The sequence below is a fragment of the Protomyctophum parallelum genome (assembly GCF_964188405.1).
Source record: "Protomyctophum parallelum genome assembly, chromosome: 1".
NCBI classification, from domain to species: Eukaryota; Metazoa; Chordata; class Actinopteri; order Myctophiformes; family Myctophidae; genus Protomyctophum; species Protomyctophum parallelum.
Window position 1 is genome coordinate 106,266,453 of NC_139697.1, and position 27,500 is coordinate 106,293,952.

At 44.8% G+C, this 27,500-nt stretch overlaps 1 protein-coding gene across 2 annotated transcripts in view; it reads left to right on the top strand.

The window, feature by feature from the left end:
- wdr44 (WD repeat domain 44) overlaps positions 1 to 27,500 on the top strand; it is a 135,751-nt gene that overhangs the window by 4,049 nt on the left and 104,202 nt on the right. The window contains exons 2-7 of one of the 2 annotated variants that reach the window (XM_083784636.1): positions 3,108 to 3,150; positions 8,135 to 8,215; positions 14,398 to 14,590; positions 17,969 to 18,204; positions 19,453 to 19,571; positions 25,891 to 26,099. In XM_083784636.1, the coding sequence (XP_083640762.1) occupies positions 3,108 to 3,150; positions 8,135 to 8,215; positions 14,398 to 14,590; positions 17,969 to 18,204; positions 19,453 to 19,571; positions 25,891 to 26,099 (881 nt within the window). The remainder of the gene's footprint in view (positions 1 to 3,107; positions 3,151 to 8,134; positions 8,216 to 14,397; positions 14,591 to 17,968; positions 18,205 to 19,452; positions 19,572 to 25,890; positions 26,100 to 27,500) is intronic. The other variant, XM_083784635.1, reaches the window with a different exon arrangement.

Below are 27,500 nucleotides of genomic sequence, written 5' to 3' on the forward strand. Positions count from 1 at the left end.
CGACGTGCGTGTGTGTGTGTGTGTGTGTGTGTGTGTGTGTGTGTGTGTGTGTGTGTGTGTGTGTGTGTGTGTGTGTGTGTGTGTGTGTGTGTGTGTGTGTGTGTGTGTGTGTGTGTGTGTGTGTGTGTGTGGTGTGTGGTGTGTGTGTGTGTCATGGTGAAAGTGACCTTGCTTGCTGCAGTTCAGTTGAAGTGTTTCCAGAGCTGTACCTGAACACTACATTTAATGTCTCTAAATGTCTCTAAATGTCTCCAAATGGCCAGCAGTGACAGAGTTTAGAGTTAATGTCTCTAAATGTCTCTAAATGTCTCCAAATGGCCAGCAGTGACATAGTTTAGAGTTAATGTCTCTAAATGTCTCCAAATGGCCAGCAGTGACAGAGTTTAGAGTTAATGTCTCTAAATGTCTCCAAATGGCCAGCAGTGACAGTCAGTCACCGTTAAAGTTACCCTTTTTTGCAAAAAAAGAAAATATGTTAATGACGTTTAGAGGATCTAGAACCCTTTCCTGGGGGTCTTTATGTGTGTAAATATGTGGTTTAGAACACTGTCCTGGGGGTCTTTATGTGTGTAATGTGTGGTTTAGATATCTTAGATTTTAGCAGTGAGCCCAGTGTCTCTGACGTCTCTTCCGCCGTAGTCTGAAAACCCACCTTTACAGACCCACCTTTACATGGCCCATAGCACCCCTCAGACCCTCCGTTTCAGACCCTCCGTTTCAGACCCACCGTTTCAGACCCACCGTTTCAGACCCACCGTTTCAGACCCACCTTTACAGACCCACCTTTTCAGACCCACCGTTTCAGACTTTTCAGACATGTTATGTAGACAGCACTATAATTGCATTGTATGTAGTCATAGCACGTCATAGTACATATGTATAGCATAGTATAGTTTATATGTATAGTCTCACGATATAGATATTCCATTGTTACGTTTTTAGCTTACGCATGTTTCATGATAAATGCTTTTTTATGTGATGTATTCCCATGCTTTTTGTTTGGTTCTTGCTTAATGCAAGTCACACACAAAGACCCCCAGGAAAGTGTTCTAAATCTTCTAAACGTCATTAACATTGCAAAAAGGGTGAAGTTTCCCTTTAAGCCTTGCGTAACGCAGCATGCCAATACATCCACCTTCACTAGGCGTTTGGCCGAGCGCCATCTTGGCAGCGCAGACGAAGAATTAGCAAATTAGGCTAATGTTTCAACGCTGCATTTTTTTTACCCCGATGTCAGCGACTGTACAGTATACCGCCAGATGGGCGGGGCTAGCAATGCCTGATTTTTTTTTTAATATATTCTTTTATCCCACGATTTTGTAACCCATTTTTCACCCCTGTGTCAATCATCTAATGTGATCCTGGGCTCTACACACCCTCCACCAACCTAGTCCCCATATATGGGGGACAAGGGGAGACCAACCTAGTCCCCATATATGGGGGACAAGGGGAGACCAACCTAGTCCCCATATATGGGGGACAAGGGGAGACCAACCTAGTCCCCATATATGGGGGACAAGGGGAGACCAACCTAGTCCCCATATATGGGGGACAAGGGGAGACCAACCTAGTCCCCATATATGGGGGACAGGGGGAGGCAGTATAGAGACCAGTTCCTTTCCCCTCCATCAGGCGCCCCGGCTGGCCAGGGGGAGGCAGTATAGAGACCAGTTCCTTTCCCCTCCATCAGGCGCCCCGGCTGGCCAGGGGGAGGCAGTATAGAGACCAGTTCCTTTCCCCTCCATCAGGCGCCCCGGCTGGCCAGGGGGAGGCAGTATAGAGACCAGTTCCTTTCCCCTCCATCAGGCGCCCCGGCTGGCCAGGGGGAGGCAGTATAGAGACCAGGATTACTGCATGTTTAGAGTGGAGATTTTCTATGTCCATCTTTTAGTGTATGTTGTTATCCAACACAAACAACACATACATGGAGAATGCTACGTCATTCTCTGAGCAAACAGACAGTGTGTCTGTTTTACGTCATGATGATTTAAACGGTGCATTTATATAGCGCCTTTATCCAAGGCGCTTTACATAGACTGTGCATCAATTCACCCATTCACACACACACAAAACCGCTCTCAAAGGGCACCTACGGATGGCTGCAATTCGAAACTGGCCTCTGTAAAATCTGAATCCCCCCCCCACCCCCATTTCCCCTCACTGTATATGTATCTTTTCCCTTTTTTGCTTCCTATATGATGAATTCCTGTTCTGTTCTTTAGCTACATAGAAATGTCTATTTGTATGTCTCTAAATGTTTTGATGAATTGAACAATGTGGACCCTGTTGTAAACAAGTGTAATGCTTAATTGGGTCGTCCACTCACAGTTAACAGTCTTTGTATTGAGTTTGTGCTTAAAATGTACTGTAAATTCTACAAACTGTTAATAAATATTTCAATCAATCAATCACATTCATACACCGATGACCAAACCATGCAAGGCACCAACCAGCACATCAGCAGCAATTTGGGGTTCAGTGTCTTGCTCAAGGACACTTCGACATATAACTCTGTATGTTGGTGATGTACGATGATAAGAGCGCCCCTCACTTCACAGGGGTGTTATTTCCGAGGGGCGCTAGCCCCTCCTATGTTATGTACAGGTTTAATGTTTGTGTTTAGGTCAATGTTTGTTTTAAAAACGCCATTGACAATAAAGATAAATTAGTGTTTGTTTTACGTCACCAAATCGACATGAGTTAAGACTTTATTACATTAGCGCCCCTCACTTCACACGGGTCACGGGTGTGATTTATTTTGTTTTTACGATACAAGAAAAGGAATTAAATTGTCCTTCATTTAACCCATTCTGACCGGGCACCGATTTTGGTGTCGGCATCATGTCATGCTTTAGCTATTGAAAAATAGCAGACCTACAAGCTCATATCGCGCCACCGAGTGGCGCGATACGAGCTTGTAGGTCTGCTATTTTTGAAAAATCGAAGACACTTTTAGAATCTGATCTCAGGTCAGAATGAGTTAATAATGAAACTGTCAGGATGTAATAGACATTTTTAGAATCTGATCTCAGGTCAGAATGGGTTAATTTCATGTCAAACGTGTTCTAAACTGTTTGTTTTTCTCTCTTGTCTTTTTTTTTCTTCAGGTCACCTGCAAAGTTTGTCATTCCATGCAGTCAGCTGACTCAGGTGCGTTGATTAGATAGCGGTGTGTTGAACAAAGAACAACAGTGGCGTGCACAGATAGACACTAGGGGGTGCTAGGGCACCACCTGCCCCTTGCCCTCTGGACAGCAATGTGCCCTTTTGTACATTTTGTGTACATTGTGTACAATGTACACAGTGTAGATTGTACAGTATGTGGACCATGGTGACATTGATCAATTCTTGATGAACCCATTTTGACCTGAGACCAGATTCTAAAAATGTTCTTCTACATCCTGACAGTTTTCTGAAAAAAGCTGTTTCTATGTCAGTCGTTCTTCGATTTTTCAAAAATAGCAGACCTACAAGCTCATAGCGCGCCACTCGGTGGCGCGCTATGAGCTTGTAGATCTGCTATTTTCCAATAGCTAAAGCATAACATGATGCTAACACCAAAAGGGTTCCCGCCCCAAAATGGGTTAATAAAAAAAAGCTTCTAATATATTATTTATGCCCCAAAATCTATAAATCTCACACTATTAAGGCAACCGGACGGTTCCACACGCTGCACAAGGTGCCCTTTTTTCACTTCAGCACCTCCTGCCCCTCTAAATGTCTGCGCACGCCACTGAATAACAATATTATGTCTATTGAGACCCTGACTCCAGATTCTACTAATGTCTTCTAAATATTGACAGTTTTCTGAAAAAACCCTCTTTTTCTATGTCAGTGGTTCTAAAACTATAGGACCGCCAGAATTATTTGTAATCGGCCGCCGACCCCCATCTGAATAGTTCCAGGGACCCCCCAGATGCAAAGATTTGAGTCGCTCTGAGGGAATATATATTCAAAGATTTGCGCCACATTTTCATTCACATTTTTTTCCAACAGAAGTGAACCTTTCAAGGCTTTTTTCTCAACTCGCTGTTTCTCTGCAAGACATTACTCTGAGGGTCAAACTGAACAACCAATATGTCAGTTTGAAGCTATGATTCCCTGCTTTCACATGACATTAACCCATTTTTGGTGGGAACCCCTTTTGGTGTTAGCATTATGTTATGCTTTAGCTATTGAAAAATAGCAGATCTACAAGCTCATAAAACTTGTAGGTCTGCTATTTTTGAAAAATCGAAGAACGACTGACATAGAAACATAGCTTTCTCAGAAAACTGTCAGGATGTAGAAGACATGTTTAGAATCTGATCTCAGGTCAAACGGGTCAAACGGGTTAAAGAAATGACTTATCCACGGTCAGCAACGGGTACATTTGAGCTTGTAGATCTGCTACTTTTTCATGCTTTAGTAACGGTTTGGAACATGCTATGAGGTTTCCACTAGGACTTGATTGATTTTGAATAATTTAATTACAGAAACATTAACACGGTTAAAAAAACATTCTTTATTAATTCATTACAATGCCTCAAAATTAATTAATTAATAACAAAAAAAATTAATCGAGTACCCAGCCCTAGTTTCCACTCCAGACCATGACATCTCTTTAATATAAAATGTTCTAGGATCCAACTCAACCAGATCTCACAGCAATATTTGATATTTAGATATTGATAGATTAACCCCCTGCGGTGGTCCTGCTAGTTGAAACATATTATCGTCACACCAGCTGACTCTCACATTCCTCTACGGTTCCGTCATGAAGGAACACGGCCCTGGTGAACCCGGGCTGTTTTACAGAACTGTGACTCGGCTAGAAGCAGACAGACTGGTAACCCAGGCTGTTTTACAGAACTGTGACTCAGCTAGAAGCAGACAGACTGGTTTAATGTCTGTCGACTAATGGGAGAAACCAATAAAAGCCTACAGTCTTTTAACCTACAGATGAAAACGTCGTACTGAAGGAATGCTGAGGCACTCGCAACTGTGTTTATGGTTTGAGAGACAGGCCTCCATTTTTGTCACCGCTTTAAACCCCTTATCCCTGAACTTCTTTGCCTTTTTTTTATTTTTTATAATTTTGCTAAACATTTTTGAATTGTTCAAATGGCCAGTTCTACAAGCTCACAACGTGTATATGTAGATTGGCTAGTTGAACTATTCAAAAATGTTTAGCAAAATAGTTAAAAAAAGGCAAAGAAGTTTAGGGATAAGGGGTTTAGAGAGAGATAAGTTTAGGGATAAGGGGTTTAGAGAGAGAGAGATACGTTTTGGGATAAGGGGTTTAGAGAGAGATAAGTTTAGGGTTAAGGGGTTTAGAGAGAGAGATAAGTTTAGGGTTAAGGGGTTTAGAGAGAGAGAAGTTTAGGGCTATGGGGTTTAGAAGTTTAGGGATAAGGCGTTTAGAGAGATACGTTTAGGGATAAGGGGTTTAGTTTAGGGATAGAGCAGTTCAGAGATAAGGGGTTTAGAGAGAGAAGTTTAGGGATAAGGGGTTTAGAGAGAGATACGTTTTGGGATAAGGGGTTTAGAGAGAGAGAAGTTTAGGGCTATGGGGTTTAGAAGTTTAGCGATAAGGGGTTTAGAGAGATAAGTTTAGGGATAAGGGGTTTAGAGAGAGATAAGTTTAGGGATAAGGGGTTTAGAGAGATAGAAGTTTAGGGATAAGGGGTTTAGAGAGAGATAAGTTTAGGGATAAGGGGTTTAGTTTAGGGATAGAGCAGTTCAGAGATAAGGGGTTTAGAGAGAGAAGTTTAGGGATAAGGGGTTTAGAGAGAGATACGTTTTGGGATAAGGGGTTTAGAGAGAGAGAAGTTTAGGGCTATGGGGTTTAGAAGTTTAGCGATAAGGGGTTTAGAGAGATAAGTTTAGGGATAAGGGGTTTAGAGAGAGATAAGTTTAGGGATAAGGGGTTTAGAGAGATAGAAGTTTAGGGATAAGGGGTTTAGAGAGAGATAAGTTTAGGGATAAGGGGTTTAGAGAGAGAGAAGTTTAGGGATAAGGGGTTTAGAGAGAGTTAAGTTTAGGGATAAGGGGTTTAGAGAGAGAAGTTTAGGGATAAGGGGTTTAGAGAGAGATACGTTTAGGGATAAGGGGTTTAGAGAGAGAAGTTTAGGGATAAGGGGTTTAGAGAGAGATACGTTTAGGGATAAGGGGTTTAGAGAGAGATACGTTTAGGGATAAGGGGTTTAGAGAGAGATAAGTTTAGGGATAAGGGGTTTAGAGAGAGATACGTTTAGGGATAAGGGGTTTAGAGAGATAAGTTTAGGGATAAGGGGTTTAGAGAGAGATACGTTTAGGGATAAGGGGTTTAGAGAGAGAAGTTTAGGGATAAGGGGTTTAGAGAGAGATAAGTTTAGGGATAAGGGGTTTAGAGAGATAAGTTTAGGGATAAGGGGTTTAGAGAGAAGTTTAGGGATAAGGGGTTTAGAGAGAGAAGTTTAGGGATAAGGGGTTTAGAGAGAGAGAAGTTTAGGGATAAGGGGTTTAGAGAGAGAAGTTTAGGGATAAGGGGTTTAGAGAGAGAAGTTTAGGGATAAGGGGTTTAGAGAGAGAGAAGTTTAGGGATAAGGGGTTTAGAGAGAGAGAAGTTTAGGGATAAGGGGTTTAGAGAGAGATAAGTTTAGGGATAAGAGGTTTAGAGAGAGAAGTTTAGGGTTAAGGGGTTTAGAGAGAGAAGTTTAGGGATAAGGGGTTTAGAGAGAGAGAAGTTTAGGGATAAGGGGTTTAGAGAGAGATAAGTTTAGGGATAAGAGGTTTAGAGAGAGAAGTTTAGGGTTAAGGGGTTTAGAGAGAGAAGTTTAGGGATAAGGGGTTTAGAGAGAGAGAAGTTTAGGGATAAGGGGTTTAGAGAGAGTTATGTTTAGGGATAAGGGGTTTAGAGAGAGTTATGTTTATGGATAAAGGGTTTAGAGAGAGAGATACATTTAGGGATAAGGGGTTTAGCGGTGACGAAAATGGAGCCCTCAATCTCAGAGTCTCTGACTTGCTTGTCTTTGTAAATGTGAAGCCTGTGTGGTTCCGTCTACCTCCAACCACAACAGGAATAATACCTCGTTACGTTGGATTTGACACGGACAGCAAACTATTAAAGGGCCACTTCACCCCTTTTGCAACCAGATCTTATTTTAGTAATGTTTGAGAGAAAATAAAAACTTTCCTGGGGGTTTTTATGTGGGTATTTTGTGTTTTTCTTTTAACATATTTTAGTATTTCAAAGTGTCCATGATGTCATGAACACTGGGCTCACTTACTTCCTGGACTACATGTTGTCTCAGTAAGACAGCCCCTCCCCCCTATCCACAAGGAGGAGCAGTGCACCAAAGAATTATGGGAATTGTAGTCAAGGAAGGAAGTGAGCCCCAGTGTCCATGACATCATGGACACTTTGAAATAGTAAAATATCTACATTCACATATTACCCACATAAAAAACCCCAGGAAAGTGATTCTTGTCTCCCAAACATCATTACGTTTTACTGCCAGGAATGGTTTACTCCAGGTTACTGTCGTTGCTATCTACGACATACCCGCCTTTTGTTTTATGTGTTTTAATCCGCCGTATTGTAATAAATAAAATGAAACTCCGTCTTCGTCACGGAGATAGAGACTAGATGCATTCGTTTTGATGACGAAACCGGAAATCGTCACATGCTGTGGGCTGCTAGGGCTTCTGGGAAATTGAGGCCAATGCAAATGAATGGGGTACAACGCCTCATGGAGGCGGGTCTTGTGTGCGTCTTCCGGGTGCACCAAAAGATGGTGGATGGTACGATCGCATCACAACAAACCGAGGGAGCTTTTTTCGCTGGATTTTCGCGGATTAAAAGCCCAAATAATTCAGCGTATGCTCTAAAGGTAATACAACAATCTCGGCAGTGAAGGGGTTACGTGTGTAAAACAGTCAAACCTGTATTAAAATAAGATCTGGCTGCAAAAGGGGTGAAGTGTCCCTAATAATAATAATAATAATAATAAGTAATGTTGGAACTAAAACCATAAGAAAACCAAGAAGAGAGAAGAATAGTTTTATTTCCACAAAACAAAGAGTCAGAGTCTCAGAGTCTCAGAGTCATCGTGACCTCATTGTGACCCCACCGTGTGACCTAATGACCTCATGTTGACCTCTGACCCCTCAGAAAGGTGTGAGTGCAGCAGCAGAGGCTGCGGTCGGACCTGCAGCTCCGCCCGACGCTCCTCATCCTGACGACTCCCTCCAGGTGGGTCTGGTCTAACCTTATTTTTTTATTTATGTATTTATCCCATTTTGGGGTCGGGAACCCCTTTTGGTGTTAGCATTACGTTGTGCTTTAGCTATTGAAAAATAGCAGATCTACAAGCTCGTAGCGCGCCACCGAGTGGCGCGCTACGAGCTTGTAGGTCTGCTATTTTTTGAAAAATCGAAGAACGACTGACATAGAAACATAGCTTTTTCAGAAAACTGTCATTTTCAAACAGACATTTTTAGAATCTGATCTCAGGTCAGAATGGGTTATTTGACAGGGACAAAGCTAAATTTCATCTGTAGTCCCTGGGCAGGCTCTTGAAAAATGAATGATAAAAAAGAAAGACAAAGTGTAGGGCGCCTGCACACAACACCATGCGTTGATGCCATGTGTGCATATGTGCAAGCACCCAACACTACGTCAACTACAAAAACACAATACTATACAATACAGGAACAGATCAACATGGTACAGGGGACAGAACAACTTCAAGTGAGAAATGATTCATATATCTATATCTATAAATATGATATATATCTATAGATATGATATACCTCCAGGTGTGTCTCGTCTACCTTTCATAATATCTATATCGATAAATCATACATGGGAAACTGGTGGCCCGGGGGCCACATGCGGCCCCCACCTTCACCTTCACTAAGGGGCAGCGGTGGCCGAACGGTTTGCGGAGCGGTCTTGATAACGGAAGGTCGCTATAGTTCGTAACCCCGGACCGGCACGTTAAAATGACCACCGCTGAAGTGCCCTTTGAGCAATGCATTGAACCTCTACCATGAAATGTTCTATGAGCAGGGCCTGGCTGTAAACAAGTTCTTGAGCTTAGTCCAGTTACCCTGGGTAAACATAGTACCTTTCCTTTCCTTACTTAATGCGGTCCGCAGGTTAATATCAGAATACTGATATAGTATTGATTTCAGCTGTTCACAATTCCAAACCTGCTTTAATTACTTCATGACTGGTATTAAATGACTAGTACTTAATGACTAGTATTAACATGTTTTTTTTTGCGTGTGTCCAATGTTATGTTAACAGTTCATAACTATAACTAAATGCATTTGAAATTCAACACAAAGGGTACTTTTCAGAATTTCAATTCAAAAATAGCAACAAAAGAAATCTCCCTACAACGACCACCTAGCCAGACATTATCCCTTACATAAAGGAGGTGAATTATCTCCCTACAACGGCCACCTATAGCCAGACATTATCCCTTACATAAAGGAGGTGAATTATCTCCCTACAACAACCACCTAGCCAGACATTATCCCTTACATAGAGGAGGTGAATTATCTCCCTACAACAACCACCTAGCCAGACATTATCCCTTACATAAAGGAGGTGAATTATCTCCCTACAACAACCACCTAGCCAGACATTATCCCTTACATAAAGGAGGTGAATTATCTCCCTACAACAACCACCTAGCCAGACATTATCCCTTACATAGAGGAGGTGAATTATCTCCCTACAACGACCACCTAGCCAGACATTATCCCTTACATAAAGGAGGTGAATTATCTCCCTACAACGACCACCTAGCCAGACATTATCCCTTACATAGAGGAGGTGAATTATCTCCCTACAACGACCAGCTAGCCAGACATTATCCCTTACATAAAGGAGGTGAATTATCTCCCTACAACAACCACCTATAGCCAGACATTATCCCTTACATAGAGGAGGTGAATTATCTCCTTACAACAACCACCTAGCCAGACATTATCCCTTACATAAAGGAGGTGAATTATCTCCCTACAACGACCACCTATAGCCAGACATTATCCCTTACATAAAGGAGGTGAATTATCTCCCTACAACGACCACCTATAGCCAGACATTATCCCTTACATAAAGGAGGTGAATTATCTCCCTACAACGACCACCTAGCCAGACATTATCCCTTACATAAAGGAGGTGAATTATCTCCCTACAACGACCACCTATAGCCAGACATTATCACTTACATAAAGGAGGTGAATTATCTCCCTACAACGACCACCTATAGCCAGACATTATCCCTTACATAGAGGAGGTGAATTATCTCCCTACAACGACCACCTAGCCAGACATTATCCCTTACATAAAGGAGGTGAATTATCTCCCTAGCCAGACATTATCCCTTACATAAAGGAGGTGAATTATCTCCCTAGCCAGACATTATCCCTTACATAAAGGAGGTGAATTATCTCCCTACAACGACCAGCTAGCCAGACATTATCCCTTACATAAAGGAGGTGAATTATCTCCCTACAACGACCACCTATAGCCTGACATTATCCCTTACATAAAGGAGGTGAATTATCTCCTTACAACGACCACCTATAGCCAGACATTATCCCTTACATAAAGGAGGTGAATTATCTCCTTACAACGACCACCTATAGCCATACATTATCCCTTACATAAAGGAGGTGAATTATCTCCCTACAACGACCACCTATAGCCAGACATTATCCCTTACATAAAGGAGGTGAATTATCTCCCTACAACGACCACCTATAGCCAGACATTATCCCTTACATAAAGGAGGTGAATTATCTCCCTACAACGACCACCTATAGCCAGACATTATCCCTTGCATAAAGGAGGTGAATTATGTCCCTACAACGACCACCTATAGCCAGACATTATCCCTTACATAAAGGAGGTGAATTATCTCCCTACAACGACCACCTATAGCCAGACATTATCCTTACATAAAGGAGGTGAATTATCTCCCTACAACGACCACCTATAGCCAGACATTATCCTTACATAAAGGAGGTGCATTATCTCCCTACAACGACCACCTAGCCAGACATTATCCCTTCATGTTCTCTCTCTCTCCAGACATTAACCCTTCATGTTCTCTCTCTCCAGACATTAACCCTTCATGTTCTCTCTCTCCAGACATTAACCCTTCATGTTCTCTCTCTCCAGACATTAACCCTTCATGTTCTCTCTCTCTCCAGACATTAACCCTTCATGTTCTTCTCTCTCCAGACATTAACCCTTCATGTTCTCTCTCTCCAGACATTAACCCTTCATGTTCTCTCTCTCCAGACATTAACCCTTCATGTTCTCTCTCTCTCCAGACATTAACCCTTCATGTTCTTCTCTCTCCAGACATTAACCCTTCATGTTCTCTCTCTCCAGACATTAACCCTTCATGTTCTCTCTCTCCAGACATTAACCCTTCATGTTCTCTCTCTCTCCAGACATTAACCCTTCATGTTCTTCTCTCTCCAGACATTAACCCTTCATGTTCTCTCTCTCCAGACATTAACCCTTCATGTTCTCTCTCTCCAGACATTAACCCTTCATGTTCTCTCTCTCCAGACATTAACCCTTCATGTTCTCTCTCTCCAGACATTAACCCTTCATGTTCTCTCTCTCCAGACATTAACCCTTCATGTTCTCTCTCTCCAGACATTAACCCTTCATGTTCTCTCTCCAGACATTAACCCTTCATGTTCTCTCTCTCTCCAGACATTAACCCTTCATGTTCTCTCTCTCCAGACATTAACCCTTCATGTTCTCTCTCTCTCCAGACATTAACCCTTCATGTTCTTCTCTCTCCAGACATTAACCCTTCATGTTCTCTCTCCAGACATTAACCCTTCATGTTCTCTCTCTCCAGACATTAACCCTTCATGTTCTTCTCTCTCCAGACATTAACCCTTCATGTTCTTCTCTCTCCAGACATTAACCCTTCATGTTCTTCTCTCTCCAGACATTAACCCTTCATGTTCTCTCTCTCCAGACATTAACCCTTCATGTTCTCTCTCTCCAGACATTATCCCTTCATGTTCTCTCTCTCTCCAGACATTAACCCTTCATGTTCTTCTCTCTCCAGACATTAACCCTTCATGTTCTTCTCTCTCCAGACATTAACCCTTCATGTTCTCTCTCTCCAGACATTAACCCTTCATGTTCTCTCTCTCCAGACATTAACCCTTCATGTTCTCTCTCTCTCCAGACATTAACCCTTCATGTTCTTCTCTCTCCAGACATTAACCCTTCATGTTCTCTCTCTCCAGACATTAACCCTTCATGTTCTCTCTCTCCAGACATTAACCCTTCATGTTCTCTCTCTCTCCAGACATTAACCCTTCATGTTCTTCTCTCTCCAGACATTAACCCTTCATGTTCTCTCTCTCCAGACATTAACCCTTCATGTTCTCTCTCTCCAGACATTAACCCTTCATGTTCTCTCTCTCCAGACATTAACCCTTCATGTTCTCTCTCTCCAGACATTAACCCTTCATGTTCTCTCTCTCCAGACATTAACCCTTCATGTTCTCTCTCTCCAGACATTAACCCTTCATGTTCTCTCTCCAGACATTAACCCTTCATGTTCTCTCTCTCTCCAGACATTAACCCTTCATGTTCTCTCTCTCCAGACATTAACCCTTCATGTTCTCTCTCTCTCCAGACATTAACCCTTCATGTTCTTCTCTCTCCAGACATTAACCCTTCATGTTCTCTCTCTCCAGACATTAACCCTTCATGTTCTCTCTCTCCAGACATTAACCCTTCATGTTCTTCTCTCTCCAGACATTAACCCTTCATGTTCTCTCTCCAGACATTAACCCTTCATGTTCTCTCTCTCCAGACATTAACCCTTCATGTTCTCTCTCTCCAGACATTAACCCTTCATGTTCTCTCTCTCCAGACATTAACCCTTCATGTTCTTCTCTCTCTCCAGACATTAACCCTTCATGTTCTTCTCTCTCTCCAGACATTAACCCTTCATGTTCTCTCTCTCCAGACATTAACCCTTCATGTTCTCTCTCTCTCCAGACATTATCCCTTCATGTTCTCTCTCTCCAGACATTAACCCTTCATGTTCTCTCTCTCTCCAGACATTAACCCTTCATGTTCTCTCTCTCCAGACATTAACCCTTCATGTTCTCTCTCTCCAGACATTAACCCTTCATGTTCTCTCTCTCCAGACATTAACCCTTCATGTTCTCTCTCTCCAGACATTAACCCTTCATGTTCTCTCTCTCCAGACATTAACCCTTCATGTTCTCTCTCTCCAGACATTAACCCTTCATGTTCTCTCTCTCCAGACATTAACCCTTCATGTTCTCTCTCTCCAGACATTAACCCTTCATGTTCTCTCTCTCCAGACATTAACCCTTCATGTTCTCTCTCTCTCCAGACATTAACCCTTCATGTTCTCTCTCTCCAGACATTAACCCTTCATGTTCTTCTCTCTCTCCAGACATTAACCCTTCATGTTCTTCTCTCTCTCCAGACATTAACCCTTCATGTTCTCTCTCTCCAGACATTAACCCTTCATGTTCTCTCTCTCCAGACATTAACCCTTCATGTTCTTCTCTCTCTCCAGACATTAACCCTTCATGTTCTCTCTCTCCAGACATTAACCCTTCATGTTCTTCTCTCTCTCCAGACATTAACCCTTCATGTTCTCTCTCTCCAGACATTAACCCTTCATGTTCTCTCTCTCCAGACATTAACCCTTCATGTTCTCTCTCTCCAGACATTAACCCTTCATGTTCTCTCTCTCCAGACATTAACCCTTCATGTTCTCTCTCTCCAGACATTAACCCTTCATGTTCTCTCTCTCCAGACATTAACCCTTCATGTTCTCTCTCTCTCCAGACATTAACCCTTCATGTTCTCTCTCTCCAGACATTAACCCTTCATGTTCTCTCTCTCCAGACATTAACCCTTCATGTTCTTCTCTCTCTCCAGACATTAACCCTTCATGTTCTCTCTCTCCAGACATTAACCCTTCATGTTCTCTCTCTCCAGACATTAACCCTTCATGTTCTCTCTCTCCAGACATTAACCCTTCATGTTCTTCTCTCTCTCCAGACATTAACCCTTCATGTTCTCTCTCTCCAGACATTAACCCTTCATGTTCTCTCTCCAGACATTAACCCTTCATGTTCTCTCTCTCCAGACATTAACCCTTCATGTTCTCTCTCTCCAGACATTAACCCTTCATGTTCTCTCTCTCTCCAGACATTAACCCTTCATGTTCTCTCTCTCCAGACATTAACCCTTCATGTTCTCTCTCTCCAGACATTAACCCTTCATGTTCTCTCTCTCCAGACATTAACCCTTCATGTTCTCTCTCCAGACATTAACCCTTCATGTTCTCTCTCTCCAGACATTAACCCTTCATGTTCTTCTCTCTCCAGATCATCGACAGCATCATCCAGGAGAGCCAGAAAGGGGGCGGGGACGACGAGGAGGAGGGGGGCGTGGCCCAGCTGTTGGAGGCGGGGCCGAAGCACCACGGCCACGCCCACCACCACCACCAACACAGTGAAGCCCCGCCCCCACCTGTTCCCATAGAGCCCGCGCCGACGCCGCCACCTGCTGGGCAACACGGTAAATGTTTTATTTTGAATAATAGCAGATTTAAAAAAATGAAAACTTCAAAACATATATATATATATATATATAAAATAATAATAATAATAATAATATTTTTGTTAAAACTAAAAAAAAACTAAAAAAACAATGCCATTTGGCTTTTCTGAGTGGCCAAAGAGCATTGATCACGCCTCCAGGTCTTTAGTTTACTCAAGTTAGGGAATAAGACCTGGTACTTGAGACACGCAAAATACAGCCCTGTGTGTGTGTGTGTGTGTGTGTGTTAGAGCCCTGCACGGGCCTAAAATATGGGCCCGCCCGGCCCTAAGCCCGTTGGTCAAGTCCAGAATAGGCCCGGGCCCGGCCCAAAAGCCCGACATTTTTTATTTTTTTATTACGCTATTTCTATAGCATGCGTGCCGCCGCCGCGGTCGCTCTATTGGTGCACGGACGCAGCAGCAGCAGCAGCTACTGACTCACAGCTGCACTATATCGCTTTGATAAACCCACATTAACCCATTCTGAACGGGCACCCATTTTGGTGTCGGCATCATGTTATGCTTTAGCTATTTAAAAATAGCAGATCTACAAGCTCATATCGCGCCACCGAGTGGCGCGATACGAGCTTGTAGGTCTGCTATTTTTGAAAAAATCGAAGAACGACTGACATTTTTTTAGAATCTGATCTCAGGTCAGAATGGGTTCATCAGACCAGTGTGTGTCCAGTGGAAACCTCGTATGAATCTGATCTCAGGTCAGAATGGGTTAAGGAACAAGAAGTCAATAACACACAGACGTCACACTAAAAAGTAGCCTACTTAATTATAGTTTTATACAGTAGCTGCTGCACGTGCACTGTCAATCAGCGCAACGCGTTGTGAGCTTGCAGATCGGCTATCGCGGACTCACGCTATAAAACCCAGAAGGACAATAATAAGAAGTAAGAACACTTACGTTATGTATTCTGCAGTTTCTGCAATGTACAAATCCAACTTTGTTTAGTGTGGTAGGCCTACTGGTAATAATGCTCCCGCTGTATTTAATTTGTTTTTATTGCGGATCTCCTGAAATGTATTCTGTCAGAGACCCGTAGCCTATAGGCTATACTTACTTAGTACTCGGTGTGTGACTGTGTGTGTGTGTGTGTGTGTGTGTGTGTGTACAGCTGTGCTGCATAATAATTAGGAGAGAGAGAGGACGAGGCGCGGAGCGAGAGAGATAGAATGTAAAACACGTTGTTTCAAAGTCTAGTTTTGACCAGATTGTAGTGTGCTTGTGTGTGTGTGCGTGTGTGGACACTGTGGAGGGGTTATTGTCACGTCGTCACTATGGAGCAGACAGCAGCATGCTGCTGAAGTAAGTCCAGTCTGCATGGGTGAAATTCACATCGGAAAATGTATATAACGGCGCGTGATCCCGTTGGGCAGTGACAAAGTCGGCCCGGCCCGGCCCGTTTTGGTGGGCCGGGCTTGCAGGGCTCTAGTGTGTGTGTGTGTGTGTGTGTGTGTGTCAGACTGCAACAACAGCTGCGTTCGCTTCCCGCGTTCACGCGTCTTACTTCTTTATATATTCTATATAGATATTCTACTGTCTTTACCACTGCTTTTTACCTGCTCTAACCCGTCTACAGATGGTCTGTATATATATATATAGTTAGAGATTCTATATAGGGGTGGGCGATATGGACAAAAGTATTATCACGATATTTTTTCAAGCTTATCACGATACACGATATTATCACGATATTTTCGCGCGCGTTTTTTTATGGTTATTTTTCAAGTTACTTAACAGTACAAGGTAACAAAAAATTAAGAAATACCATTTAGACTGTATTTAGACATTTAAATACCATGAGAAACTCCTCATCGGTATGTGCACGAGCACACACACACACACACACACACACACACACACACACACACACACACACACACACACACACACACACACACACACACACACACACACACACACACACACACACACCACACTATTATAATGTAGCTGTCAGCAGAAACCGCTTGTCGTAATTTTTTAATATTTTATGTCTTGCAAATGTATGCTCTACCATACTATAGCATCACACAAAAGCAACAGAAATAGCAGATCCGCAAGCTCTGCTTATCGTCTCTGTCGGGTGGAAATCCCATATGTCCAAAACTGTTAAGGATTCAAATTAAAAAAGGGCTAAAGTAGCAGATCTACAAGCTCAAATCATGTCACTTCACTCACACATCTCGAGCTTGTGGATCTTCTACTTTTGGTGCTTTTGTGTGACGCTGTATCAGTGATGTAAATAGGTTTTCAATGTAATGGGTCCCGGGATGCACAGGTGGTCGTTCAAATGAGTCCCATTTGGCCTTTAGTGTGGTCAATTTTTTTTTTTTTTTCTTAAATTTGTATCCCACGATTTTGTAACCCAGTTTTCTTTTCACCCAGTGCCAATTATCTAATGTAATCCTGGGCGCTACACTTCCTCTGCCAACCTGGGGGGGGCAGCGGACTGACCTCATGCCTCCTTCTATGCATGAGGAGTCCAAGCTGCTTCTTTTCACCTGACAGGGGGGAATTTCCCCGGCCGGACGTAGCGCGTGGAAGGGACATGTTTTTCCGACCAGTTCCTTTCCCCTCCATCAGGCGCCCCGGCTGGCCAGGGGGAGGTAGTTTTGTGTGGTCAACTTTTTGAGGGCACAAGGCCAAGTGCCAGGGCATGAAGGCCATCAATTAAAACAATGATTTTAAGTCCCCGGTGGAGCCCCGGTGTTACGGACAATTTACTCCGTCAACTAACGTAGCAGACAATAGCGTGGTAAATGGTGGAGGAGACGTCCTGCAGTCTATGCTGTTGCGTGGTGTTGTTTCGTGAGTTTATATCCATGAAGACGAGTCACGTTGGTCTTAACACACGGGCTCTGTCAGTGTGACAGACGTGGAGTTCTTTTTGGGAACTATAAACACGTCGCCCTTCCTCGACATGAGCTGTTTACTACATGAGGCTACAGCTCAGCCCAATGCTGTTTCCCTCTGCCTAGAAGAAAGGGGGCGGGGACTTTGGGAGTGCTGAGAACTCAACAGAGTTATAAGCAAACCACGCCGTCCATTGGGGTGCCGTAGCAACGTGTGGTTAGCTTGTAGATCTTTTATTTTTTGTGAACGAAACCGTCATACTGCAGAAGTAAACATTACGGCATAGAACTGCATATATAGAGTGTGCATTCACTGTGTCTGATGCAGCACATTTATCGTGATGGAAACGATAACTCTAAAAAGCCATATCGTGGAGACGTTGTATCGTCCCGACGATAATTATCGCCATATCGACCACCCCTAATTCTATATAGATATTCTACTGTCTTTACCACTACCTTTTTACCTCCTCTAACCCGTCTACAGATGGTCTGGTGGACGGCTCAGACGCAGCCACGCAGAAACAGCTTAACGGAACACCGGACCCCTCAGACCCCTCGGACCGCCCCGGGCTCCACCCCCACCCCGTGGTGGTCCAGCCCCCCGACATCACCAGCACCCTGGGGGGGTCATCCAGGGGTCTGCCCCCCCTGGGGGGGTCGTCCAGGGGTCTGCCCCCCAGCGAGGAGACCCAGACGAGGCCCGCCGATCTCTTACAGCAGGTAGGCGGAGCCAGTGTAAAATCAGTCATTGCGACGGCATCAAAGTCCGCGAAAATGCATTTTAGTCGACTGTAGATCTGAGTAGATTGTGACACCGAGCGCCCGGGGGGGTATTTGGGACCATTGAATCAGAGAGCCCAGCGATTTACAGCAACGGAGCACATTTCGAGACGCACCAGGCGCCATATTGGATGTAGCTAGAAGTAGCCAAAAACACTCCCATCTGGCGATGCGACCCAGCCTGTGGAGCGGTGCTCCCAGCCTGAGGAGCGGTGCTCCCAGCCTGTGGAGCGATGCGCTCCCAGCCTGTGGAGCGATGCTCCCAGCCTGAGGAGCGGTGCTCCCAGCCTGAGGAGCGGTGCTCCCAGCCTGTGGAGCGATGCGCTCCCAGCCTGTGGAGCGATGCTCCCAGCCTGAGGAGCGGTGCTCCCAGCCTGTGGAGCGATGCGCTCCCAGCCTGTGGAGCGATGCGCTCCCAGCCTGAGGAGCGGTGCTCCCAGCCTGTGGAGCGATGCTCCCAGCCTGAGGAGCGATGCTCCCAGCCTGAGGAGCGACGCTCCCAGCCTGAGGAGCGACGCTCCCAGCCTGTGGAGCGACGCTCCCAGCCTGTGGAGCGACGCTCCCAGCCTGTGGAGCGATGCGATCGGTCTTGATATCAATAAAGTTCCGTCCTGTGATTAATCTCCGTCCTGAGCGTCGAGCGTCACTGTTTGATAGGACGGAGAACTCCGTTCATGACGCTCGGGGTGTTAACCCATTCTGGGCGGGAACCCCTTTTGGTGTTTTAAGCATTATGTTATACTTTAGCTATTGGAAAATAGCAGATCTACAAGCTCATAGATCTGCTTTTTTTTTTTTTTATGTGGCGCAAACCTTTGAATATATCTTTTTTCAGAGTGAACGTTTTTAACTCAAATATTTGCTTCTGAGAGGTCCCCGGAACAACATATTTTCAGATGGGCGGTCGGTGGCCAATTACAGATAATTTCTGGGGGTCCTTGACGTGAAATAGTTTTGAGCACCACCGACATAGAAACATAGGTTAGTCTAATTGATTAGACAGAGCACTAACGAGCACCGAACGAGTTTGACACTTTCATGGCCCAATCGGTCAACTCGATGCACGAGTTTGACACTTTCATGGCCCAATCGGTCAACTTGATGCACAGCCAGCCAATCAGAAGTTACAGGGATCAATTAAAAAAGTGATCAGTTGCATCGTTAACCCTTTGCCCCCCCTCCCGCCAGGTTCCCCGCCTGTCGGACACGCCCTGCGCAGACGAAGACGAAGACGAAGACGGGACGTCCTCGGGTCCGACCAAGCCCCCCCGACACTTCCCCCTGGAGTCTGACGACAGGTATAGCCTGTCTCACAATGATGACATCATTGGCCCTAATCGCATATATACATTTTGTATAATCGTTTCCACGTCTGAGAAAACGTCATTAAACATTTTAGTGTTCCAGCCACTCCAACACACAGCGATGTGGTTCAAGGTTTCTTTAGTTTGTCTCCCGAGGGAGAATTTTATCTTGGACCCCCAAGGACCCGCCCTGCCGCATACAATACAATACAATACAATACAATACACAATACAATACACAATACAATACAATACAATACAATACAATACAATACAATACAATACAATACAATACAATACAATACAATACAATACAATACAATACAATACACAATACAATACAATACAATACAATACAATACAATACAATACAATACAATACAATACAATACAATACAATACAATACAATACAATACAATACAATACAATACACAATACAATACAATACAATACAATACAATACAATACAATACAATACAATAATACACAATATACAATACACAATACAATACACAATACAATACACAATACAATACACAATACACAATATACAATATACAATATACAATATACAATACACAATACAATACAATACAATACAATACAATACAATACACAATATACAATATACAATATACAATATACAATACACAATATACAATACACAATACAATACAATACTACACAATACACAATACAATACACAATATACAATACACAACACAATACACAATACACAATACACAATACAATACACAATATACAATACACAACACAATACACAATACAATACACAATACAATACAATACTACACAATACACAATACAATACACAATACAATACAGACAACAAAGGCACACAGTGACCTGTACAACATAAAAAAACACACAGCAACATACCTAGTGCAAAAGAGGAAGAACATCACCTCATAACCTTCGACCCCTACCCTGTCTGCCCTCTGCAAGGACTCTGTTAAGGAGTGTGCTTGACAGAGGGACAAAGGGATGCTTGTATCTATTGTATTCGCACGCATGGACCTCGTACCTCCTACCTGATGGCATTAGCCCATACTCAGGGTACAGTACATGGGAGGGGTCAGACACAATGTAAGGGTAAGACCACTTTTTTTGAGGTTTGGGTTGTGTAGTTACTTTGCCATGATGCAACTCCAAATGTGGACTTTGAGAGCTGTTTTAGATACAATGTAAGTCAATGAGGAGCATATTTTTTGAATTATCAATTTCTAATCACTGGAGCAGTTATTTTTTATTTCTTGTCCACATTTGGAGTTGCATCATGGCAAAGTAACTACACAACCCAAACCTTAAAAAAAGTGGTCTTACCCTTTAACCTGTCCAATGGTGGCCTGCTCAAAGATGACCTGGGGGGTGATCGGAGGTGTGCGTGTGTGTCCTGGCTAGCTGGGTCGGTTTGTCTGTCCGTCCCAGGGGGGCAGTCAGACATATTTTGTGAAGCCACTAAGGAAATCGGGATTTCCTGAAAGTTCATATAATGGCCTGTTGTGGCGCTGTCTGTCATTGGGCTCAAAAAACTATAGGTTACGAAGGTAACCCTGGTTAATTAAATAAACAAGCGAGGAAGCTCGCTATGAAGATTGCGTCTTCTGACGTGATCACAGAAGCATTCAATAAACTCACAGGCAATCTATTGGCTGGGTCTGAGACTAATGTGCACCTTAACCACCCCCCCCCTAGGCGAAGGTGATAAAAGGTGTCATCCAACCAATTAGTCTTCACTTCAACATGTGGAACCTTCTCATGAGGCATTGCCTACAAGAAGGGCGTTTTGGCGAGCCTCCTCGCTTGTTTATTTAATTAACCAGGGTTACCTTCGTAACCTATAGTTAATTTAAACTAAACTGCACGAGGAAGCTCGCTATGAAGACTTGATACACTCCCTTCTTGCCACCACAAAGTCTAGACCCACGGGCCTCGACCCCTGCCTGTAGGGTGACGGAGTGAAAAGGAAGGAACCCCGGATCCAGAGCCACTTCACACAGAGGCCCGATAGATCCGAACCTTACCTTGAAGCCACGCTGAGGACAGCATGCGCCACTGGCTGTAAAAATTGGCAAACGTCGAGGAGGATGCCCAGCTCGCAGCCGTACATACCTCTTGGATAGACACCCCTCTGGACAGAGCCCAGGATGTCGCCATACCCCTCGTGGAGTGCGCCTTCACCCTTATGGGAGGCTGCAAACTCCCCGCCGAGTAAGACCGTTCAATGGCTTCCACTATCCATTGTGAGATCCTCACCTTGGATACGGCTTTTCCCAAGGTCTTAGGGCCCCAGGACACAAACAACTGTGTCGTCGTCCTGTGTGCCGCCGTCCTGTCGATATAAGTCCGCAGAACCCGCACAGGACACAGAGTATGCCTCCTCTCCTCCTCCGCCGAGGAAAAGGGAGGTGGACAGAATTCCACCAGGTCCACCGGTATACAGGTGGTCAACTGGTTCTTAGGCACAAAGGCCGGGTTGGTCGTAATGACTACCCTCGTCCTGTCCACGGAAAAACGCGTGCACTCCTCGCTCACTGAAAAAGCGTGAATGTCACCGACCCGTTTAGCAGTCACCAGTGCCAGCAGTAGCGCCGTTTTCAATGACAAAAACAGCAGCTCCACCGACTCTAAAGGCTGGAACGGTGGTCGAGACAAGGAGTCCAAAACCAGCGCGAGGTCCCATGAAGGAACCAAAGACTTCGGTACCTGGAGGAGGCGCATTGCGCCGGTCATATACCGACGTACTGGAAAGGCACCGCCTGTGTCTGTAGACACCATTTCTCAAACGCACGCCACCTCCCGTCGTAGGAATCTCTAGTCGATCGAGCTCTCGCACTCTGTATAGTGTCAATGACACTCTGTGGCAGGCCTTCCGCATCGAGGTTCATCCTCTCACGGGCCAGGCCCATAGATCCAGGTCTTTCGGCCGTGGATGGAAGATTTCCCCTCTCGCTTGCGTCAGCAGATCCCTGCGCAGCGGGAGCTGCCACGGATGGTCGTAGAGGAGAGGCGATATCTCCGACCTCCAAGAGCCCCACCCCGGAGCTGCCCCGTTATGGAAAAGTACTCCGGGCATTTCGCGTTCTCCCCTGAGGCGAACAGGTCTACTTGTGGGCGGCCGAACCTGTCCCAGAGCTGAGCTGCCACCGCATTGTGCAGGGACCATTCCGCATAGTGGCACCTCCCTCTGGACAGAAGATCCGCCCCCCTGTTCTCTATCCCCGGGACGTGGGAGGCTCTGATCGAGCTCAAATGTGCGTCGCACCACAGAGTCAGGTCTTGTGCTAGTGTGTGCAGCAGGCGGGACCGCAGTCCCCCCTGCTTGTTGACGTAGCACATGGTCGTCGTATTGTCCGTCCTGATCAGGACGTGACAGTCCTTGATGAGGGGTTTGAAGTGTCGTACGGCTAACCATACTGCCATCAGTTCCAGATAGTTGATGTGGGCGGTCCTTAGTTCGTCGCCCCACACTCCTCTGGCAGTTCTGCCCTCGTGGGTGGCACCCCACCCAGTCAGACTGGCATCCGTAGTGATGACCTACCTCGACACGACCAGACCCATGGACACTCCTTCTGAAAGAAACGACCCGTCTCTCCATGGACGTAGCGCCGATACACACTCCGGTTGGACTGTGACTAGGCGATGACGACGATCGTTGGGCACCCTGAGAGAGAGCATCCACCTCTGAAAAGGTCTCATGTATAGTCTGCCTAACCGTAACACGGTTATAGCAGAAGCCATGAGTCCCGCCATCTGTTGGCACGTACGAAAAGGGACCCTGCGTCCCACCTGGAACAAACTCGCGCACCTCAGAACGGAATTCATTCTGTCCTGTGACAGCCGAGCCGTGAGGGAAACAGAGTTCAGTGTTATACCTATGAAGTCTGTTGACCTCGCTGGTATAAGCACGCTCTTTTCGTAGTTCAGACTGAAGCCCAGTGACTGCAGGTGACTCACTACCCAGCTGGTGTGGAGTCGTGCCTCGCTCTCTGACTGCGCAAGCAGGAGCCAATCGTCGATGTAGCTCGCTATGCGAACACCCCGTTGCCTCAGAGGGGCTATGGCCGCCTGAGTGCATTTTACAAACACTCGGGGGCTCAAGGACATCCCGAAAGGGAGAACTAGGTACTCGTAAACCCTTCCTCCGAACCCGAATCGCAGGAACTTCCTGTGCGGTGGGTAAATCGGAACATGAAAATAGGCGTCCTTGAGGTCCACTGATGTGAACCAATCCCCCCTGCGTATCATGCGTAACAGCGCCGCATTTGTCAGCATCTTGAAGCGAAAATCCTTCAGATATCGGTTGAGGGCTCGGAGGTCCAGAATAGGACGCATTCCCCCCCCCTTTTTTCTTTACCAGAAAATACCGACTGTAGAAACCGTTCAGGCTCTGATCTGGAGGTACTTCCTGAATGGCATTTTTGGCCAGCAGGGAGAGTATTTCGTTCTGTAAAATGACGGCTGCCTGTCCGCTTGCTTGAGAGAATATTATCTTCTCGAATGTGGGTGGTTCCGCTGAGAATTGCAGCTTGTAGCCTTTTCTCACTGTGTCCACCACCCAGGTGTGTGCGCCGCACTCTATCCATTTTGAAACGCACCTCGTCAGAGGATTTTTTGTCAGCCCTACTCTTTTTTGAGTCAGAGTGGGTGCCTCTCCCGGAAGGCATTGTGTCATATGAGTTAATACTGGCACCATGCCCTTTCGTGGTAAAATGGCGCCCCCTAGCGGCGGGGCCATCAAACTGACATGGTGCTTGTGCCTTTTGGCAGAGCTCCAAGGAGCTGTCAGTATATCTGCGTTTCGTCCGACTGCCGCGGGCCGTTTTAATGATCTGCGTGGCAGTGGGCTCATACCCCGTGTGTTCTGGCAAGGATTCAAACATAAAAAACACAAAACACAAAAATTGGTGCAACAACAACATCCATCTTGTCCGGTACACTCTGCGCCAGTGGCGTGCAGCCCGAGGCTGCTACGCCTACGCTTCGAGCGTAAGCTCTCCCCAGAACGTGGGAGCGGAGGGGGGCGGATTTTATCAACGCCTCCCCGAGGCTCGGCACAGTGTCATTTACGCTGTGTCACTCGGTGGCGCGATATGAGCTTGTAGATCTGCTATTTTTAAATAGCTAAAGCATAACGTGATGCTGACACCAAAATGGGTGCCCGGTCAGAATGGGTTAACTCTTGAGAGAGTACAATGTAACGCATGTTATGCTGTCAAGAGTTACATTATTGTTAAACATCTGCATTAGTTAATTTACAAGAAGTCGACACAATTGCAGAATGTGGAAGTTTTTTAACGTTTGCCTGTTACTGTACCTCTCCTATCAAAATGTTATCCGACAACAAAGTCTTCTAAGTTTTTGGCCTGAGAGGCTAAAAAAATGTGACAGAGCGAGACATTACTCTATAAGCCACATCTCCAAAACTGGAGGGTCAAACTGAACAACCAATATGTCCATTTGAAGCTACGATTCCCTGCTTTCACGGGGATTCAAAATGCTGAATCAATGCTGGGGCTTAGTTGATCTGTTCCGATCCGTTTAGATTTAGAATGATCATAATTGAAAAAGATGGGCAAACCCAGTATTTCTCAGTGGTTTAGGGAGTTATCATTGTGTCTTCCTCTGGAAAGAATCACGTATACTCTGAAGAATAAACAGAAGATGTTTGATAAGATATGGGGACGGTTTATCCAATATATTACGGTTAATGATTTATCTTGTTTAATGGTGGAAACTGAACATGTGTAATTGTATTCTCTGCAGCTGTTTGGTCTTGTGGCCATAAGGACTCTGTCGTTGTTTACTTACCAATCTAAGTGCCCTTATTTTATTATACTGTATTTATATATGTATGTACTGTATGTTGTTCTTTTTTTTTTTTCATTTTAAGTAATTGTATTGTCTGTATTATGTATTTGTTTTGTTGTATTGTTTGTTAAAAAAAAGAGTGATCAAAATTCATAACTAAACAAAGCATCATTACATTTCCAATCTTCATTAACCCATTCTGACCGGGCACCCATTTTGGTGTTACAGTAGCATCATGTTGTGCTTTATCTATTGAAAAATAGCAGATCTACAAGCTCATAGCGCGCCACCGAGTGGCGCGATATGAGCTTGTAGGTCTGCTATTTTTGAAAAATCGAAGAACGACTGACATTTAAAAGAAATCTGATCTCAGGTCAGAATGGGTTTAATCAGACCAGTGTGTCCAGTGGAAACCTCGTATGAATCTGATCTCAGGTCAGAATGGGTTAAGATTTTGATATTTTTTTTGCTTCATTCCAACGACCCCAGCCCCGACGCCCCGATGCCCCCCCTCCTTCGCCACCTCATCACGGAGGCGGAGCCGGACATCGTGGCGAGCACCAAGAAGACTCCGCCCACACGCCCGCCCCCTCCGGGAGGCGGAGCCCCGCCCCCCAGGCCGCCTCCCCCTCCCTCCTGGCGGACGCTCTCCGCCAAGAAGTCACATGACTCCATGAGGCTGACCGGACTGACGGACGGTACGCGCGCAACGGAGCACGCAACGCACGCACACACACACACACACACACACACACACACGCTGCACCATTAACTCTATAATTGCGGCTAGCTGTTAGCATAGACCCCAGTTCCCAGTGCCAGCATACGCATCCACTATAACCCATTCTGACCTGAGATCAGATTCTATAAATGTCTTCTACATCATGACAGTTTTCTGAAAAAGCTATGTTTCTATGTCAGTCGTTCTTCGATTTTTTCACTTCACAGGGGTGTGATTTTTATTATTATTACAGTATTAGTTTTTTTTCTTATGAAAGCAGAGAGTCTTCTGTTTCATACGGTATATAGTATGTACATGTCGCTATAGGCCTTATTTTGGGAATAATAGTTGTTCAGGTCCATGCCTTCTCTAAAGTTCTCTCTGGTGGGCGCAAGCTGCATTCAATGAACAATTACTGACAAACTGTACATGGGATCAATGTGTACTGTTTTCCTCCTAAAAGTAGACATTCAGGGCTTTCATTCGGTGTATAGTATGTATAGGATATTATTTGTGTTCATTTTTATATCTGTCTGTCAATGTCTGTCAACTTCAACCTTCCATAACTCTGCTGTCTTTTCAAGTTCAGGCAAAAGCAGGTGTTACAAAAAGGTCAATATCTCCAGAATGGAAATCAAAATGTTTAAATTGAAGTGGACAAGTTAGGCTTTCTTTCGATGTATGCGGTGTGATTCTCGCTATAAGAGAACATTTTGCTGTGGGCCCCGAAAACGTTTGTTCGCTCAATGTTAATCTCTTAGCACAGCCTAAAGCTAAATTCCAATACCGCAACTTTCACACTCGCTCACTCTCCTCGCGTCCTCCACTCGCTCCTCGGCTCCGCCCCCAGCGAGGAGGAGAGGAGGAGGAGAGGATTCTATGCGAGGACAGAGTGGTGGTCGAATTTTCCTCTGGAATCGGAATGTACTACGCTGTCATTTCAAAGCGACGGCACATTCCACGATCACTAATGACGTGTATCAATTCAATTCAATTCAATTCAAAGGGCTTTATTGGCATGGGAAAACATACGTTAACATTGCCAAAGCAAAAGTGGTGGAACAATACAGTGTCACACAGCTGGATCACTGGAACTCCGAACAGAGCCGTACAGTCTACAGAATAGACAATTCATCATTTTGTACATGTAACCGAGGGTCCGAGGCCAATGTGTATGTATTGGTAACATGTGCAAGGCAAGGCTATTTATTCCTGAAATAGTGAATAAGCGCCAGGATGCGCACACGTATAAATCACCCCCCCCCCACTCCTCCGACAGCCAGTCCTCCTCCGCGGTCTTTGCAAATAACGGACACTATAACAGGAATTAGGTATAGTCTCTCTGACTTACATATTCAGTTCAGTCCATATTTTTTTC